We start from the raw sequence: 19,710 nt of genomic DNA on the forward strand, positions 1-19,710 counted from the left end.
GGGGAGCAGTGGGGAGCAGGGGGAGCAGTGGGGAGCAGGGGGAGAAGTGGGGAGCAGGGGGAGCAGGGGGAGAAGTGGGGAGCAGGGGACTAGGGGGAAAGGGGGAGCAGCACAGGTGTGTGCAGCGAGTGCTGGCCCAGCTCTGAGCCCCCGGCAGTGTGGCCCGGGTCACACTGCCCACTGCCCTGGCTCAGCCTCTCCGCCTGCACCCCTGCGGTGACCACTGTCGGGAACCGATCTGCACGAAGCTGTGTCGTGGCAGAAAGGAGATCAGCCTGGAGGCCACTGGTGTGGGGGCTGGAGTGAATTCGGGTCGGACGGGACCCAGCGACCGAGCCGGCGGCCGTGGGGACCACCCAGCACCCTGGCAGCTGCGCTTGGGAGACCAGCAGAGAAATCAGAGAGTAAATGGTTGTGTTCCTCCTGTGCAGCTAGAGAAGTGATTACATGTGTGCAGTGACTCACGTCCACATCTGCACACCTGTGTGCCACTGTGCACGTGTGCACAGGTGCATGTATGCTTCTGCATGCATCTGTGTGTACAGGTGTGTGTGCATACGGATGTGTGTGTGAGTGTATACAGATGTGTGTGTAGCTGTAGGTATCTGTACAGGGGCGTGCACAAGTGTATGCGTGTGTGAGCGTGTGCAGCTGTATCTGCATGTGGGTGTGTGCATGTGTGAATGTGAGTATGGGTGTGCAGGTGTGGATGTGTGTGTGCCCCTGTGCAGGTGTGTGTGCATTGTGTGTGTAGGTGTGTGCGGGAGTGTGTGCAGCCAGGAATGTGTATCTGTCACTGTGTGTGGATGTGTGTGTGCACCAGTGTGTGTGCAGGCATGGATGTGTGTGCATGTGCATGTTGGTGTGTGTGCAGCTGTAGCTGTGTGCATGTGTGTGTGCAGGTGTGGATATGTGTGTGTGCCCCTGTGCAGGTGTGTGTGCAGGTGTGTGTGCGTCTCTGTGCAGGTGTGGATGTGTGTGTGTGCACCCCTGTGCAGGTGTGTGCGCAGGTGTGTGTGTGTGTGCGCGCGCGCCCCTGTGCAGGTGTGCGCGCAGGTGTGTATGTGTGTGTGCGTGCCCCTGCGCAGGTGTGTGTGCAGGTATGGATATGTGTGTGCACAGCCCTGCACAGGTGTGGATATGTGTGTGTGCAGGTGTGGATATGTGTGTGCATGCCCTTGTGTAGGTGTGTGTGCAGGGGTGTGTGCAGGTGTGGATGTGTGTGCGCATAGCCTACAGTGTGTATCTGTGTGCAGGTGTGTGTGCAGGTGTGGCTATGTGTGCGTGCGCCCCTGTGCAGGTGCATGCACGTGCAGCTGTGTGTGCGCACAGATCACAGTGTGTATCTGTGTGCAGGTGTGTGTGCAGGTGTGGATACGTGTGCGTACGCCCCTGTGCAGCTGTGTGTGCGCGCAGCCCAGTGTGTATCTGTGTGCAGGTGTGTGTGCGTGCAGCCCAGTGTGTATCTGTGTGTAGGTGGGTGTGCATGACTCGGGCCCTCGCCCCCACGGCCCTGCCTGGGGGAGGGGGGAGGCGCTGCGCGCGGCACCTCAGCCTGACCCAGCGCTCCCTCCTGCAGCTTTTCCTCCGGCTCCTGGCGCTGGAAGCCGTCCGTCGCCCGCAGGGCCCTCGCTGTCCCCCCCGACACACCACTGGGGCTCTGGATGGGTCCTGGGGAGGGGAGCCCCCGCCCCGCGCAGGGGAGCGTGGCCTGGGACGCGGGCGGGCTCCGGCACTGGGGCGTGTGCACAAGGAGGCCCGCACTCCGGGCTGACACTCCCCCAGAAATCCAAGCCTTACGATTTCCATTCCTTCTGTCTTCCTTGAGCTTCGAGTGTAACGAAGGGCAAGAGAATCTCCTAAAGTAAATCTTCAAACGGCAGCCGCTCCGGGCGCTGAGCACCTTCCCAGCACGGCCTCCGGCGTGGATGTGCCAGCTGCGTCCTTCGGAAGGGCAGCGGCTCTTCCCGCCAGGACGCGGGAGGAGAGACCCGCGGAGCATGTCGCCCCCGGGAATCGGGCTCTCCAGTCCGCGGTGAGGAGGGGTGAGGAGCGCCTTCTGCAGGGAGCCGGCCGCCAAGCGGGAGGGGCCCAAGGGCGTCCTCCCAGTGAGGACAAGGACAAGGGAACAAGGAGCTCAGGGGGCTCACGGTGGGCTCAGCCCGTCCCCCACCGCTCGGGCCTCGCCTGCAGCCGCACCTGCGGGCGCCTGGGGTCCGTGTCCCCGCGTGCTCACCTTCCGTGGACCTGTACGCCAGTGCGTGAGTCCAGTCATTCGATTCAGGGGGTAACCCAGGACCCTCGGTCAGCGACCTGAGCCTGGCCCCTGACAGCCAGAGAACGTCACCCCGGGCCCCCAGGAATTGGTGCCAGTTCAGAGCCGGTGCCCAGCACCCCCAGAGAGCCGGTCATTTCTCCTCTCCTGACGGCGCCTCCTGAGCCGTCCTGTGGCCACGTCACACGGTGTGGCCGCTTCCGTGTCTGGTGTCTCTGGCTCCGCCCAGCGATCGAGTTCCACTGGCGTTTGTCCCGTTCACTCCGGGAAGCGATCGGGCACCTGGGCGGACGCCAGCGGCTTCACCTGCCACACCTGACATCTGGGGCATTTCCGTCCCTGAGAACGACGCCCCTGGCGGACGCGCCCGCGAGTCTCTGCGTGGATACAGGTTCTCGTTCCTTCCAGGCGGATGGCAAGGGAGCCGGGTGTGAAGCAGGAAGCGATTTTCACCTTCGTGAAGAACCGCCAGTCTCCCGAGGTTTCGCCAGCTGGTTCTGCCCCCAGCCTCGCACGGGCGTCCCCACGGCCGTGCCCTCCCCGTGCCCAGCCGGCACCTCCTCTCGTCCTCGCGTCCCCCCTGACAGGCCCGGGGTCTCCGTGAACGTGCTGGCCACACCCACCTCCTTTTGTGTAGAATCCGTTTAGTCTTCACCTGTTTTTTTACCTGGAGTTTGACATGAGGGTTTTCAGAAGCTCTCAGGTGACGCTAGCCAGGCGCCAAGTTTGACACGACACAGTCTGGCCAGAAAATCCTGCTGCTGTGCAGCCCGGGCATCCAGAGGCTGCCGGACCTTGGGGCCTCTGACTCCTAACACGTGCAACGCTAGGCCCTTCTGCCCCTAACCAGGGGGACCTAGAGCATTCTGCACAAAGAAAAGTAACTTTCAAGCTGCTGTTCCTGGCTCCCGGCGAGCCCGTCGGTCGGCTTCTACACACGGACGGTTCTGCGCCCCAGAGCCCCAGCTCCCGCCCCGTCCAGCTCCCAGGAGCGTCGAGGGCCCGCCTCTGAGAGGCGGCCGTGGGGACAGAGCCAGGCCCCGAGGGGGCCGCTGCTTGGGCATCTGGGGCCCCTCGGGATAGAGCACCCCCCACCCCCGGCTCCATGCTGGCCATGCGGTTTCCCCGAGTCAGGGAGGTGTGGGCTCGGGCCAGGCCGCTCATCCCCGCGTCCGCTGACTTCACCACTGCGCGTGCCGGCTGCGCAGGGGTGTGGGCATCTCCGACGGCTCTTGGCCCGCACAGGGTGCGTGCCTGGAAGCCCCCACTAGACCTTCCTGAGGGAACGAAAGCTTTCAAAGGCACGATGACACAGGGTCTAGGTCCCTCCACACACAGTGACCTGTTTCAGCAGGATTTCGGCAGGGACCCGCCAGCTTGCACAGACGGGAGGAGGGACGGTTTCCAGCCCCTGAAATCTCAGACCCCTGCGGGAGGGCTGCAGGCTCCGGGGGTCAGCAGGTCCTGAGAGGCACATTCGTCCCAGGAACCAGGGCCCGTGACTGCGCCCCCAGGGCCTGACCACGACGTGCGGATTCCCAGGGCTCAGCAGCCCCCAGGCGATGCTGGAAACATGAGCAGGTGGCGGAGGGACGGGGGGTGATGGGGAGCGGGGGACTGTGGCGCGGGAGGCCCACGCCCGTCCAGACGGGGCCCCTTCCCAGCTCCGGCCAATGGTCACCTCGCGAGAGTGTGAGCTTTCCCACCTCCCAAAAGGTGCTGGATTTGTGCATTTTTGTGTAAAAATCCGTTTTCACGTCTGGGACCCGACTCGAATACATGCGTGCACTTGAAGACAACTATGGGGTCTCTGTCTGCAGAGACTGTGGTTCTGTGCGTGGCCGCTCTGCCCGCCTCCCTCTGTCTCCCTGCTTCTCCGGCGCTGGTGCCCCGTCCTCCGTCCGTGTCTGCTTCTCCTCCACTGGCCCCTCCTCTCTGCTCATCTGCTCCATCTCCCTCTTCCGTCTCCACCTGACCCAGTCCCCACTGGGGCCCCCGAGCCCCCAGAGCNGCACACCTCCGTGGCCCCTGCACCCACCTGCAGCAGCCCCTGCACCCCTAGCAGCCCCTGCACCCCCCAGTGGCCTTTGCACACCTCCGTGGCCCCTGCACCCACCCGCAGCAGCCCCTGCACCCCGTGGCCCGGACCCGGCTCACCTGATGGGCGCCGCCTCGTCGCCGCGGTCCAGCCAGTCCTGGGGGGGGATGATGTACATGCACCAGAGGCCCCAGTTGTAGCCGTGGGCCGCGCTGGCGTACTGCTGCACCTCGAACGTGTCGTACTTGATGTTGTCGATGGCCGGCAGCACGATGCGCCTGCGGTCCTCCTGGATCCGGGTGAGCGCGGGCTCCGCCCTGCAGGGAGGCACGTGCCTGTGAGGAGGGGCACGGGAGCGGGGACCCCCATCCGGTGCCCCAGCAAGGGGCCGCGGCCCACAAGCAGGGTGATGTCGGGTGACCACCCGCCAGCCGAGCCCGGGTGTGAAGGCCTCCTCGCCATGAACCCCTGGGGGTCATCGGGCTGCAGACCTGCCCCACCTAGGGCCCCGCCCTACCCGCAGCCAACCGCTGACACTAAGGACATAACCACCATTTGGGCCCAGGCTGTGACACCCCTGAAGGGCAGCTGGGTCTGCCACTGGCCGGCTTCACAGCTCAGCCACTTCCTCCCTCCTTCCCTGCCCTTGTGGAAGATACATTCACTCACAAACATTACCTGGAAGACCAAGTAGTGGCCACACCCTGTTCGAACAAAGGAATACACTCATAAGCTTAAAAATAAACCCAGGCCTCAGGGAACTGGTGGTGGAGCGGCAGAGGTTGCCGGGTACCGTAGCGCAGTAGGCAGCCTACACACCAGTATGTGGCCGCCCGGATGAGGCTGGAGGCCGGGCATTAACGTGGAAGGAGATGCATGTTAGACGGCGACAAGTATGTGCAAAGGACAGCAAGGCAAGGGTGACCTGGAGTCGCAGTTTTAAATAGGGCGGCTACGGGGCGTCCGGGTGGCTCAGTCGGTTAAGTGTCTGACTTTCGCTCAGGTCATGATCTCGNGGGGAACAGGCGGGAGGCTGGGCTGGAGAAGTGGGGGCAGCACAGGTGGTGAACCCAGAGAGCAGGGGGACCGGGGCTCTCGGGTGACCTCTCTGGGCAGCAGCGCAAGCTGCGGGCTCTGGGCAGGGATCCCCACGGAAGCAGGCTCCGCCCGTGGAGGTGACCTGTCCCCGCGAGGATGAGACGCCAGCAGAGCCCAGCCTGAGCTGTGGTCCCGCTGTGGTCGTGGGCGGCCCGAGGCCGGGGGCCAGGCCGGCGCCCTTGGGAGGGTCGGGAGGGCCCAGTGTGAGTCGTCTGGTCCCACCTGGCAACAGGTGGCACGTGGCCTTCTTCCCACCCTTCTGACGGGGAGCCTGGGGTTGACTAGCGAGGAAGACTAATTAATTACTGTCAGCAAAGTGCCTCAGAGAAGCAAAGCCCTCTGCAAATGTCACGTCTGCTAACAAGGCAGGATCTGTGTGGAGGCGACCGTGGCCGGGTGGGGGGTACTATTTGCAGATGGATAACTGGGCTTTCGGTTGTGGAAATTAAAGTCACACTGGTTTAAAGTTGCGTTTGATGTGACAGACTCCTGGCGCTCCCAAATGGCTTCCCAGTGCCCGTGGGAGCTTACGATGCAGTGGAGGGAGGAACGGCCACCGGGGATGGCTGTGCAGTCCACAGCCTACACAACACTGTGGAACGACCCTGGGTGGAGGCGGAAATGATGGTCATTGACGGTAGAAGGTGATTATGCATCACGGGAGAAGGGCTGTCTCATGAGGGCGGCAGAGCAGAAAGAAATGGGGGCCAGGAGGCCAAGTCCAGCAGAAGAGACTTACGTTTATGTCAAACAGGGTCAGAACCGACCTGGGCCACAAATGCGTGGTCCTGGGGCAGCTGCGCTGCTCCGGGAGAGGGAAAGGAAGAAGGCTCGCTTGTCTACGGGACACCGAGCCACTGCTCCAAGCACAAGCTTGGAGACCCTGGCACACAAGACCCTCCTAGACAGCTGGGGACCCGGGGACCACGCACCACAGGGCACGTGCAGCCGAACAGCACAGACTCGGGACTGCGTCCGCCCTGCGGTCCTCAGTCAGCACATCCACCGCCGAACCTTCCTTTCCCTCCCATGGAATCCCAGTGAATATCTTATGCTGGCTTCGCAAAGTTTAAAAATATGCATTGGGAGACTTGATATAAAAATTGTGAGTTTTATGGGGCGCCTGGGTGGCTCAGTCAGTAAAGGTTCTGACTCTTGATTTTGGCTCAGGGCATCATCTCATGGTTCATGAGTTCGAGCCCCATGTCAGGCTCTGTGCTGACAGTGTAGAGCCTGCTTGGGATTCTCTCTCCCTCTCTCTCTCTGCCCCTCGTCTGCTTGCAAAATAAGTAATTAAAATAAACTTTAAAAAAATCTTGAGTTTTACTTTTTATTCAAATGGGCAACCTGGCCACTCTGGGCTGACTTGTCCCTGCAGCTCAGTGGCCCTTTTCACTGCAGACCCACCCACTGAGGGTTTAACCCACGGTCCTGAGAACAGAGCATCCTGGATGACCTGGGTGGCCCTGAGTCCAATGACAGGGGCCCTCCGACGAAACAGAACAGAGACACACGCTGGGTGTGAGGGCAGGCAGAGGCCAGGGGACAAGGAAGGACCCTCCCCTGGTGCCTCCCGGCCGTGTGGCACCTTGTGTCCCAGAATTTAGAGAGTAGTTTCTGCTGTTTTGAGCTGCCGGGGTTGTGGTCATTGTTTTGGCACCCCCAGGTCACTGACACTCGGGGTCACCTCTCCCTCTGCCCACAGGCCACTCCTGACACACACGCTCTTTTGTCAAGGGTCCCGTCACCTCCCAGGCAAGTACTGATCGGATGCAGCCTAGAGTCTGTTGCCCGCAGGGACTTCCACAGTCTGGCAACAATCCCCACGCCCCGTCGCCGCTCGAGAGTGCACCCATGCTCGTTCCCAACACCGCGCTCGGGGACGCACCCCATGCGCCCTCCCAACACCGCGCTGAAGGACCAGGAGACAAGCGTGCGTTGCCTTCCCCGCCCAGCTCACCTGTGTTGTCAAGTTGGACTTCTGGCCCTGACTCTTATTCCCTGACCTAGAACATGCCCCCTCCCCCAGCTACCATAAGGTCCTCGCTCATCTGTGCAGGGCCCAGCTGTCAGACAAGTTAAGGAAACAGCCGGCACTTTCCAGAAAACTCTGAAGCACATCCCGCTGTCAGCCAAGACACCCACCGTGAGGACGTCAGCGCGCCACCTGCCTCAGGACAGCAAGGTGTGGACCGCCCCTGGGCCCCCTGGCTGTGGGCAGTTTGCGGGACAACTGACGCCATTCTTAAGGCATCACTGGCTGCCTCAGAGCTGGAGAAGCTGTCAGGAGAGCCAGGCTCCGTGCCTGGCTCGCAGAGCACCCCCGAGTCCCACCCGGAGGCCGCAGGCCGCACGGACCTGCACTTCCTGCTGGCCCACGGGGGCTGCGGGGGCTGCTGGCCTGGAGGCCCCTCTGGGCATCAGGCCTGCAGGGCAAGCACAGGCCCAGGCCCAGAGCCCAGCCTTCCCACTGGGGTGCTGGGTGCGGGGGTCGCACGTCTGAGTCACCCTGCACACCTGACCCTGCCGCTCCCTGGCCGCGTCCCCTGCAGGTGTCTGGATTAGAGGCGCACCTCACCCCCACACAGTGGACGGGAGGGCTCCACGGGGGATGAGAAACTGCTTCCAACTCGTGCCCCACGGCTTGGGCAGCTGGCAGCGGATGGCACGTGCCCACAGCAAGTGCCCCAAGGCCGTGTGTGTTCCCTGACCTGGGCCCACACCCACATGCTGGCCGGTCCAATCCCTCTGGAAGCAAGGTGAGGGCGCGGACCAGTCCTCACCTACAGGCACCCCGGGGTGTGCACCCCACAGATGCCTTCCAGCCCAGGGAGCTGACCCCGACGCCCAGGGCCCCAGGGGCACCTGCAGGGACCCCCTAAAGCCAGCGCCCCCCTGTGCCCCGCCCTTACCAGCCGGTGCCGAACTCCACGTGGGCGTCGAAGAAGCCAACCACAGGGGCCGTGGCCGCCTTCCAGCCCTGCAGCCGTGCCCGGATCAAGCCTTCCCGCCGGCTGTTGCGGACAATCTTCACCAGGCCCGGGTACCTCCTGGTGACGTACTGGTCCAGACTGGCCTTGAGCTCTGCTGCAGGGACGTGGAGACGGCTCAGCACACCTGCACCTCGGGGGCCCCCGGGGTCACCCCAGGTCGGCGCGGGCAGGCTGGGCTGCTGTGTGCCCTGGGCCGTATTTCATTACCATTGAAGAGGGCCTGCCAATGGCAGGTGGTGATTCAAGGGGCTGGGGAGGCCACAGAGCCACGAGATCCCACCCCACGTGGCTGGCACTCCCGAAGGGGGGCAATAAACAGAGAACAACCAAACGGGACGGAATCACTCAGCTTTGAGAGGGAGGAAGTCCACGGACGGATGGATGGACGGACCGCACAGTGGGGTCCATCCACACTGTGGAATATTCCGCCGTGGCCAGAGGGAAATGCTGCGCCCGCTACGACATGCAGGAGCCCTAGCACAGGAAACTCCGTGAAATAAGGCAGACAAAACAGGACAAACCCTGGGTGACCCCACTTCTCCAAGCCCTCCAGAGTCGCCACGTTCATAGAGGCGGAGGGTGGGGAGGGGGCGCCAGGCGAGAGGGGAGTGGAGGCGTAAGCGGGCAGTGGGGACAGGGCTCCAGTGTGGGAAGATGGAATGTTCCGGAGACGGATGGTAGGGATGGCTGCACAACAGCGTGGGTGTGCTTCCTGCTTCTGAGCTGTGCACTTGCTCTTTAGATGGTTACTTTTATAAGAACTTCAGATCGATAAGTTATTAAAAAATTGATGAAGGCACAGACAGAAAACAGGAGTCGACTTGAGGAAACTCCCAAAAGCAACAAGCAGAAGCACCTGTGGAGGGTGAGGGCCGCCAGGAGAAGGGGGGTCCACCCCCCACGCCTGGCCCCAGAAGACACCTGTCCCCCACATCACCGGCTCTGCGGGACCCCCTAGGGAGGACAGCCAGTCCGTCCCAGCAATAGCCTCCCGCCCCATCCCGCCCCGGGAGGCTCTGGAGCCACATCCCCCAAAGTCCTCCACCCCCCTTCCTCCGCAGAGCAGAGGAGAGGCCACCATGACCAGCCCACGGGGACCTCAGTCTAGGGGCCGCCCGTGGTGAGCTCAGCCTCCTCGCTCTGCTCCCGCTGGGGAACCTCTGGACCCCTGGCGGGGGCTCTGAGCCCCCATGCCGGGTGGGTGTGGGAGGCGGGCGGGCGCCGCACCCGTGAGCACCAGCCCTGCTCCCCCAACGGACCCTCGCTGGAGCGCCTGCCTCTGCACTAGCAAGAAGCAGGGGTGTGGTCGGCATAGAGCTGAACTCAGCCTGTGGGGCTTTTCTGGACAACGTCTGCAGGAGTGTAGAGAGCCCCCACGTTCAAGTCCACCCAGAACCTGGGAACAGGACCTTATTTGGAAAAAGGATCTTTGTAGATCTTGAGATAAAATCTTCCTGGATTTAGCGCGGCCCTAACCTAATGACACCCGTCCTCAGAAGAGGAGAGGCACCCTGCAGGGAGCCACGTAAAGAGCAGGTAGAGGTGGGAGGGATGCGTGAAGGCCCCAGGGTCCCGGGAGCCAGGAGCGGGGAGGGCTCCCGGGAGTGTGGCCCGAGCCCCTGCATGCCATCAGCATGGTGCCCACTCACCACTGTCACTGTTGTCGTCCACCAGGATGACCTCCTTGAGGAGCCGTGAGGGTGTGCGGTTGACCACGCTGTGCACAGAGCGCAGGATGACAGAGAGGGCCTCATTGACAAAGATGAACACCACGGAGATCTGGGGCAGGTCGGTGGCATGTGTCATCTGTCTGCACCTGCGGGAGACACGGTTCACAGGCATCGGTCAGCGCGGGGCGTGCTGGAAGTGGCCCGTACCCCCTCGGCGGTTCTAAATCTTACACCCAGCGAAAGAGCAATGTCAAGGCTGCAAGGCGGAACGCCCAGCCTCTGAACGACGTCCATCAGAAGGCATGTGTGCAGCTCCGAGCCTCAGCCCTGCACCGGGGTGTGGCCCTGGGTGATGGGCTGCCGGGGAGCAAACGTCAGCTGAGGGCTGTTGCCGTGGACGAGGGGTCTGCAGGGACGCCTCGCCGGGGCTGAAGGTAACAGCCTCAGCCAAGCGTGAGGGCGGAATAGCACAGCGGGCACGCGAGGCTGCCCCGAGCGTCTGGTCTCAGAGGCTGGGGTGGGGTGGGGTCAGGGTCCCAGGGACAGCGAGCAATGTCTGCTTCTTCAGTGTAACCGGGGGATGCACGTTTACTGATAAACAGGAATGTGGTGAAACGGTAAAAAATCCGGTGACAGAAAGAAAGAGAAAACAAAGGTAAAGTAAATACAAAGATAAACATGGAAGGAAGCCAGTCAAGTACATGTGCCGCCGTGACACGTGTAAATACACCCAATCTCTCCTTAGGATGGCGGAAGCCATGGATTAAGGTGGAGACACTCACACACACACACACACACACGCCCAGGCTTGCACTCACACTCCACACACACACATGCTCTCACACATGCTTACACACTCCATAAACTCACACTCCACACATGCATGCTCTCATACCCACATTCACATACACTGCACATTCTCACACACCTGCTCTCATGCCCACACTCACACTGTACAACACACTCTTACACATGCTCTCATACCAATGCTCACACTCACTCACATGCTGCACACTCACACAGTCACACTCACACACACTCCACACACTCCCACAACTCCCCTCCTAGGCAGTAAGTGCAGCTGGGGTTTGAACCCCAGCCACCAGCCCCTCCTGGGCCGGATGTGGCCCCAGCGCAGGGTGGAGGGACCGAGCTGTCTGTCAACACCACGCACACACGGCCACAGACGCATAGCTGGGGGGTTTCATCACTCAGAAAATGCCATCTGACAAGACTTCACCCCACTTTTCCCTGGAGGAGTAAGGTTGGAATACACAATTTTTATGAACTTGCACAGTGTGTACAACAGAAAGAACAGCTGAGGGTGGAAATTCATCCTGAGGGTGACGGCCGGGGGCAGGAGGCAGTGGGAACGAAGGCGGGCAGCGGGCTGAGTGGCGGCCTCCCCGCGCCTGCTCCCACCCAATCACTGTGCTCCTGTATGGTCTCCCCAGCCTGTCTGCAGTTCGGGGTCCCCTTCCGAACGCAGGCTCCTTCACTGCCACAGCCCAAGCCCACGGAGCTGGGCCCACACACATGAGCCCCTTAGCACACATTTGTGAACAAATGGACACACTGCTCACAGGCCCCAAAGTGTGAGCACCCCCGCCGTCCTCACCCCGTCCCACGTGTGGGGGGAGCTGGGGTTGCTTTCTCTGACTGTGCAGGGAACTCTTGGAGGGCCACTGGGTCACGTGCAGCTGTCCTAAGGACTGGCTCTCGCGCCCACAGTCCAGGAGCGGGGGCTGGGGGCTGGAGGCCCAGGGCCCACAGGACAGGGGAGGGTCTCCACCCCCCCACCCCCGCTGTGGCGTGCTGTGGACCAGGCGCCCAGGGAGGAGCCCTGACCAACCCTGTGGTGAGTTCAGCTCTGCCTTGTCAACTTGGCCATGTAACAAACACCGCAAACTGGGTGGTCTAAACCCCAGGTGTGTGCTCCTCACCATCTGAAGGCGGGGGTCCAGGTCCAGGTGTGGGGGAGGGGGACCAGGTGCAGGTGTGGTGGCGGGGGGTGTGTCCTTGTGTGGCAGGGCTGGCTCCTCCCAGGCCTCCCCGGGGCTGCAGACCGTCTCCCTGTCGTGTCCTCAGTGGTCGAGCCCCGTGTGCGTCCTGCTGTGCTCTCTGGGGGAACTCAGTTGCCCGGGGCAGGCCCGCCGGGTCACCCCACTTCCCCGTCACCTCTGCAGAGTGTTGCCTCCACACACGGTCACGTTCCGTGGTGCTGGGGGTCAGGGCTCCCCCGTGGGTTTGGGGGACACAGTTCAGCCCACAAAAGACCCTAAAGATGGGGAGGAACCAGCCATGTGAGCACTGGGGGACCCGGAGCCCGCAGGTGGGCACGCTGGGCGTGAGGAGAGCCAGGGGCTGTGCGGGTGCGGCGGGATGTGGGGGCGGCGTGCCCCCCGCCTCGGCGGACACAGCGCCCCTTTCCGCCCCCCGCAGCTCCGGCCGGGATTCCAGGGCGTTGTGACGGCGTGCGGGGCAGCGGGCGCTGGATGTTCCTCTGCTGGCACTGGGGGCGCAGGATGTTGGTGGCCCCCGCGAGGTGCCTGTTCTCCGCGACCTTCCACGTGACGTGGACATTCCTGCCAGGGGCCCGCTCTTCCTGTGCGTGTGGACGGCAGCCACTCACCCGAGGGCCACGCCGCCTTCCCGGGACGGAGACCGTCCTTCGCAAGCTCACGCCCTGCAGGTTCCTGAAACGCCCACGGGGCTCGGGGGCTGCGGCCACTCCGGGGCGAGCACGGCCTCCCAGGAAAGCGGGCGACAGAACCTTCCGGACACGCTCTCCATTCTCTGCGGGGCAGGCACCTCCGGCGGAAACAACGTGAGGGATGGAAAATCAACCAAACTGGCCGAAGGGGATTCGCCGGCTCGCCTCTGCGACAAGTCCGCGGCGTTGTGGGCTCGGCCGGGGGCTCCGGGGCCGCGGTGGGAGCCCGACGCCCCTCCTCGGCCGCACACCCGCCCCTGCGCGTCCGCGGCGCGGGGGGAGGGTCTTTCTCCAGGACGCGCGGGAAGGCCTCCCACGTCCCCTCCGCTGATTGGGGGCCGTGCCCATGCTTGGACCAATCGCTGTGGCCCGCGGAAATGGGGCGCTTTGATTGGCTGACACTTGGCACGTCATTTCCGGAGTCCCAGAGTCGGGAAAGGGGCCTGGCCGAGACCACGTGCCGAGCTGGGAGCCGGTCCCACGGAAGACGGAGGCCCCGCGCTCTCCTCCTGCGCTCCCGCCGCTGTGCCCACGGCTTGTTCGTGGGCTTCCACGCGGAAGAGTCTTCCCTGTGGTTGTGGGCTGAAAGGTGCCGCGCTCCTCCGCAAAGGAGCCCACGAATACGATCTTTGGAAACAGGGACTTCGCCGACGCTTATGTTACGGGTCTCACGGTGAGGACATGCTGCGCTTCGGGGGGACCCGACTCCAGTGACGGGTGCCCATGAAGAGAAAGGCAGAGGGAGGTCTGAGCCGGGGCCGAGTCGCTGCCGGATCTCCACAAGGCCTGAGCGCGCACCTCCATGGGGAGGCCTGTGCTCGCAGCCAAGCTTCTTCCGCCAATGGGGCGGCGGACGCACGCAGTCCGTCACCTTCGCCTCTGATGGGGCAACCCGGGCACGAGGGGCGCTGGAGCAGCGTCGTGAGTGGGCACGACTCTGCCCTGAAGAGCAGGGAGGGGCAGGGCACACGGCCAGGGTCAGACCTCGTCTCTGCTCAAAACCGGCTGACCAAAGAGAGCAGGGTGCGTGCCGCAGGGGCTGTGAAGCGAAACCGCCGCGTGGAACACATGGGAGAGACAGGAGGTAGGTGGCGGGGGCGGCACAGGGAGCGCGGGCGTGTCGGGACAATGCCCCAGGCCAGGGCAGCGCACCCCCGACTTGCTGGCCGATGAAGCAGGCCGGCGCCCTCAGCTCAGGGCTGGACTGCCTGGACACACATTGCTGGGCTGGGTCGGTTCTCTGGCTAATTTAGGTGCACTCTGTGTAACGAACTCACTTCTGGCCGCCTGAAGTGCGCAGTGGACCCCCTGAGCCATGGCATCCGCCGGGTAATCTCTCCATCTTTCCATCCCTGCCACAGAAACCGTGGTCTGGGAGAAATTCTTCATGCAAAGGGAGGTTCCTCCTTGGGATTCTTTTCACTTCCTTCTTCCAGCCAGAGTAAGTCCCACTTGGGGACTAGAGAATCGACAGGTCATATCTGTTACAGGATCTCGTGCTGTCCAGACGGCCTTTGTAAAAATAGTCCATTGATTGTGGTCCCGACAATTGTAAAACATGGGATAGATTTAATTCAGAGCCTGGCAAACACTGACACTTCTAACCCTGGGTGTGACAGAAACTCAGCTGGCTTCACCTCCTGTGCGTGGGCTGTCCCCTCCCTGAGCCCAGGACCACCCACGTGGGTCTGTGAGTGGCTGTAAGACAGCTGGGGGGGGGAATGGCTGTGGTGACATGGCCGGGGGACAGCCAGGGACACGGGAGTGTTGTAAACAGATGGACACTGACTTCTGGGTCTGTGCACCCTTGGAGATGTGGCCCGGGGTGCCCGGAGGCTGGCGTGCGAGCAGCCAGTCCCTTCTGCCTTGTCGCTGTGCCAAGCGTGTGGTGGTCACCAAGCCTGCCTGAGAGGCAGCTCCAGCTCCGTCCGCAGGTGCAGGGAAGGAGGGGGTCACGCCCTGCCCAGCAGGCACACCTCCCCCACGTCCACATGTGTCCTAGTGGCCAGGCGGTGACCTCTTAGCCACAGCCAGGACCCCACAAGCAAGAAATGGGCTTGGGCCCAGCCGAATGTGGGGCTCTGTTCGGGAGGGGAAAGGAGAGAGGACGTGGCTGGGGCTGATGGTGATGCTGCCCCGGCCCCGCCACGCGTGGGAACGGTGGGCCCCGTGCCCCGAGTCTTCTGAGGGGCGCAAGCCTCACCCCCTGACGGCGTGGGAAGACCAGGTCGTCTCGGGGCCTCCCCTGGGTCTGCGCTGGAGGTGTCATTGCGACAGCGAGGCAGGGCAAGCCCACCAGGCCCATCCTGCCTCCCCCGGCCCCCTCCCAGGCTTCCAGGGTGGGGTGCGGCCGTGCCCGCCCACTGTGCACCCCTACGGGCAGCGCAGGCTGGGTGGGGGCTCAGGCACTGCGTGCACTCAAAGCTGGGCCCCTGTCACGGCCCCACCAGGACGCAGGCAGGACACCGTGGGCCTGATCTCCGTCCAGGGACTCGAGGGGGCACCCAGACTGTCCCGGGCCCTGCGGTTCCACAGGACAGAGGCGGCTGCTCACCGTGGCTGGACGTTTACATTAGTCCTTCCAGAGCACAGGGCGTCCCCCGGGGCCACCTTCCAGGCGGGGTGACGCCGCCTCCCCCGCTGCGCTCACCTACACTTACAAGTCCCAACGGTTGCAAAGTTGCAAACATACGCAGCTTGCAAGTTGTTTGAATTAAAAACGTGCAACATATGCGGCTCATGCTGGCGCAGCACAAATCTGCATGAAAATAGTCTCTTTTACACACAACGTGATCCCTTCCCCACGGAAAACAAAGCCTGCGAAGACACTGAGCTGAGCACACAGAAAGCGCTGTCATCAAGCACAGGCTGGCGGGGCGGCTAGTGAAGCAATAAAACCCGTGTCTGCCACGCGCTGGACAACAGGAGAGTTACCACGCCCTCTTCCGGGAGGGGGGGGGCTGCAGCTCCGGGTCCTCGCCTGTGTCACCTGGGGGACAGGCCACACGTCACCAAGGCAGGTAGCCCACACACCCCGCTCCTTCCACCCATTGCAGAGTTCTCGTTGCTTCGGGACTGCACGGCGGAGCCATGGCTCAGGGACCCTGCCACGGGCGATTCCACGGGTGGCCCGGTGGCTGTCACGTGCTTCTGCTCTCCACGCCCCAACCCCGTCTCTTTTTCTAGCTGAACCCAGTTTGAGATGGATTTTCTGTCACTGGCGATTGAAGGGGTCCTGACCGGGTGCCGGGCCGAACACTTAACCGTGTACACAGTGTGGGGCTGGCTTCCCTGAGCTGCGGGGTGCCACGGCGGGCGGGGCCCGGCCCGGCCCAGCGGCGTCTCACTGCCGCCCCATCTCAACAAGTCTCCGTCCACAGGAGCCGGGCTTTCTCGGCACAGGCTTCGTCCTAACCCTGCCCTCAGCCAGCACACAGACAGCCCGAGCTCGGGGTCCCCGCTCTGTGGGGGCAGGGAGAGTGCCACCTGCTAGCCCCTCAGCTGAATCCTCGGCCAGCCCAGCACCTGAGACCAGGGTGTCCCCACAATCCTGAGAGGCCGGAGACTGGACAAACCAAACGGCACAGGAGTAGAGAGGAGCAGACGAGTGTCCCGCCCTCACAGTTGATAGGGCAGACAGACAGACAGCCAGGACCCCTGAGGAGGGGTCCGCAGGGACTTCTGAGAAAGCTTCCTCTGTTGCTGAACAGAGACAAGACTTGGGAACATGTTTGTTCTAGCGCTTGGGGAAGTTGGCCGGTGAGGATGTGATACCGGGAGCTGCTGCAGCCATGTTGTAACCATGCGGGGAGGAGCCCGACATCCTGGATGTGGCAGAGCAGAGAGCTGGGGAGAGCCTGGGTCCCCGAGGCTGTCAGCTGCTGCCAGTCGAGCCACTGTGGAGCCTGACTGCAGACTCGTGATGTGAGGACAGGGGTCTCATCACGGTGCAGCCACTTCTGGCTGAGTTGTTGGGTTTCTCATCTAAAACGCTTGTCATCGACAGGGAATACCCACTCTCTCTAGGGGGACCCTACTCCTCCATGGAGTGTCATCCAGCCAGTGCACCCTAAACACTGTCACGCATGGTCTGAAACAGGTGCTGTGGCCACCCTGCTCTCTCTGCAGGGACGGCCACACTGCAGCCGCCTCCCACCCACAGAGCACGGCGAAGTGACACCAGTGCTCCTGAGCGGAGTCACGAAGAGCAGGAAGCCTTCATTCTCAGGGTGAGCTACCACAGTGGCACTCTCACCGCCACACGTGGGCACCCTGCTGGACCGCTGGTGGCCAGCACGCACGTGCGCGACAATCCCCAGGTGCTGCCAGCCCGGCCACGGAGCCCCCCGCCTCTGCAGGATGCCCACCAGAGCCCCGAAGGTCCCGCTCAGGGAGGCCGTCCCGCGTGCCCCGTCCAATTCCGGCCTCTGAGCCCAGGAATGTGAATGTAGCAAAAGTGGGGAATCCGCTAAGCAAATAAGCGCCGGGGACCCAGTGTGAGGGTTAGCGTGAGCGTGGCCAGTCACCGCCGCCAGAGGGGACGGGCTTTGTGCCTCGGAGGCTAGGGCTGTGACTCCACACCCCCTCCCAGAGCCGGAGAGGCAGGAAATCCTCAACTCAGAGACGTTTCGGAGAGGATTTATAAGCCCGCAGAGGAGCGGGGGTGGTTACGAGGCTCTTGAAAGCCTCTTCCGACGTCTTGGTGTGAACGCGCGGCAGGCGCGACCCGGCCAGCCTCACAGGAAATGGGGCCGCAGCAGCGACACTAATGGAAATTGATGGGGACGCCCTCTGTGCCGCTGGAGAAATAACCGCAGGATGGAGAGGGAATGAAGTGCTGCGTCCCTCCCGGGGAGCAGCAGGCTTCGCCCCCTGACGTGCGGACACACATCCGTCTCCTGCCGGAGGCGCAGTGCACACTGTGGGGGCTCCATGAGCCTTGGGGACCCAGATGCACCATCTCCGGGGCCTGTGACCTCCAGCCCCCCAGTGTCTCCCTCGGACATCCCCAGGGTCTCTGACCTGCCAGGGGCCAGCTCAGCACGGAGGTCTTCTGTCGCCAGCCCTGCAGCCCTGTGGGGCCTCTGAGGACAGACCCTGGCCGGCGAAGGGGCAAGCGAAACCCTAGGAGGCTTTACAGCCACCCTGCAGTGTGGACAGGCTCTGCCGCTGAGCCAACAAATCCCCAGCCATGGGAGTCGAGGGGTGGGAGCCTCCGCTGTCCCCCTCTGGCTGCAGCAGGTTCGAGCCACCCCCTGCCCAACCTCACCGGGGACCCCTGCCCCCTCCCACAGACCCTGGACCCCGGAGGTATCAGAGGAGCTGGGACCGGGCGCCAGGTACCCGGTCTCCATGCACTAAACCCCACTTATCAGAGCCGACGGCCAGGCTGCTCGCAACCGAGACAGTTAATATGCACGAAGCCTCTGCACACGCGTAGCAGGGACATTACTGCACACGGTGTAGGACAAGCTTGGGCACGGCCGCTCATTTTTACGATCCTGTTTAATTCGTATTTGCCAGACTCCCTTTTATCATCCCGTGGGCCAGTCTTAATAATCAAGATCTATGTTATGTGCTTTGTGGCATAATTAAAGCTGCTGCTTAATTAGAAAAGCTACCTACCTCCAGACAAAGGGAAATCAATAATCTATCTAATGGGAGAGTGAGTGAGAGCTTTGGTTTGCGAGTAGACGGAACTATTAGTGGGGGCGGGTACACATGCACACTCATGCACACATGTGAGCACAAATACATAAGTGCATGTACACGTACACAGGCACACGCACACACAAATACATAAGTGCATGCACACACGTGTGAACACACACATGTACACACAGGCACTCACACATGCACGTGTGTGAATACACAAACAAGTGCACACACATGTACACACCGCATGTAGACACATGTGCACATGCACACTGTGAACACAAATACATTACATGTACACATATGCACAAGGCACACATGCATGCACACATATGAACACACAAATGCATGTGTGCATGTACACACATGTATACACGCGCACATGCACACACTGCACACACCCCATGTAGACACATGTGCACATGCACACACAAATACATATGACACCCAAAGGCACACACACGAACACATTCATGCATGTACACAAGCATACACTGGCACACACCCACACATTAACACACGTACACAGGCACACGTGGACAGACATTAACATATACATGCATGTACACAGGCACATGTGCAGAGACAAATGTGTGCCTGTTATCATACACACATGTAACACGCATGCACACGCAGGCACACATGGGTAGGCACAGGTACACACACTCCCACACCCCGTGTGTGATGACAGGCTGCTCCCGTCAGAATCCCACGGCAAGGCCGTTTCTCATTGGGCCGTTGGACGGATGGGCTCCATGCGGCGCAAGGCCGTTTAGGGAATCAAACTCTGGAAGCTGAAAATGGGCACAGACGGGATTGCATCCGTGTGCTTCGTCACTCGGTCACCCGTGGATGTCTGGTGAGGGCCTCCTGGGCACCACGTGTGGCTCCTGACGTGTGGCCACGTGGAAGGCTCCCGCAAACAGCCACTAGCATCACAAACCCAGCGCCCAACACTCTGCAACGGCCCATCCCGGCCTGCCTCCCGTGGGCGCGTCAGCGCGTGACCACCCCCAACCCCACCCCTTGTCACAGCATCTGCCACCTGATTTCCTGTCGGGGCTCCTGGGAGGCCTCCGCTGGTGGGCCTGGGCCGGGGGGCTGCACGTGGGCCTTCACAGGGGCTGCAATGGGACCGCGGGTGCTGCAGCGTGTCCGGCCCTGGCTGGCATGTGTCTGAGTGCGCGCAGGCCTGGCCACGGGGCGCACCGAGCCAACCACTGTGGGGCTTCAGGACAGGTGACTGCTTATATCACGGCTGGCGGGCC

The 19,710-nt window shown here is 62.4% G+C and overlaps 1 protein-coding gene across 4 annotated transcripts in view; it reads right to left on the minus strand.

The window, feature by feature from the left end:
* Window positions 1-12,992, minus strand: part of GALNT9 (polypeptide N-acetylgalactosaminyltransferase 9) — a 34,096-nt gene extending 21,104 nt beyond the window's left edge. The window contains exons 1-4 of one of the 4 annotated variants that reach the window (XM_077763567.1): window positions 12,707-12,992; window positions 10,054-10,220; window positions 8,324-8,498; window positions 4,433-4,630 (exon numbers count right to left, since the gene is read on the minus strand). In XM_077763567.1, coding sequence (XP_077619693.1) covers window positions 4,433-4,630; window positions 8,324-8,498; window positions 10,054-10,210 — 530 coding nt within the window. In that variant the 5' untranslated portion in view covers window positions 10,211-10,220; window positions 12,707-12,992. Of the gene's footprint in view, window positions 1-4,432; window positions 4,631-8,323; window positions 8,499-10,053; window positions 10,221-12,017; window positions 12,068-12,252; window positions 12,496-12,706 lie in introns of those variants that run through there. The other 3 variants (XM_077763571.1, XM_077763570.1, XM_077763569.1) reach the window with 3 other exon arrangements.
* Window positions 12,993-19,710: the final 6,718 nt, after the last annotated feature.

The sequence above is a fragment of the Crocuta crocuta genome, unplaced genomic scaffold (genome assembly GCF_008692635.1).
Source record: "Crocuta crocuta isolate KB4526 unplaced genomic scaffold, BGI_CrCroc_1.0 scaffold114, whole genome shotgun sequence".
NCBI lineage: Eukaryota > Metazoa > Chordata > Mammalia > Carnivora > Hyaenidae > Crocuta > Crocuta crocuta.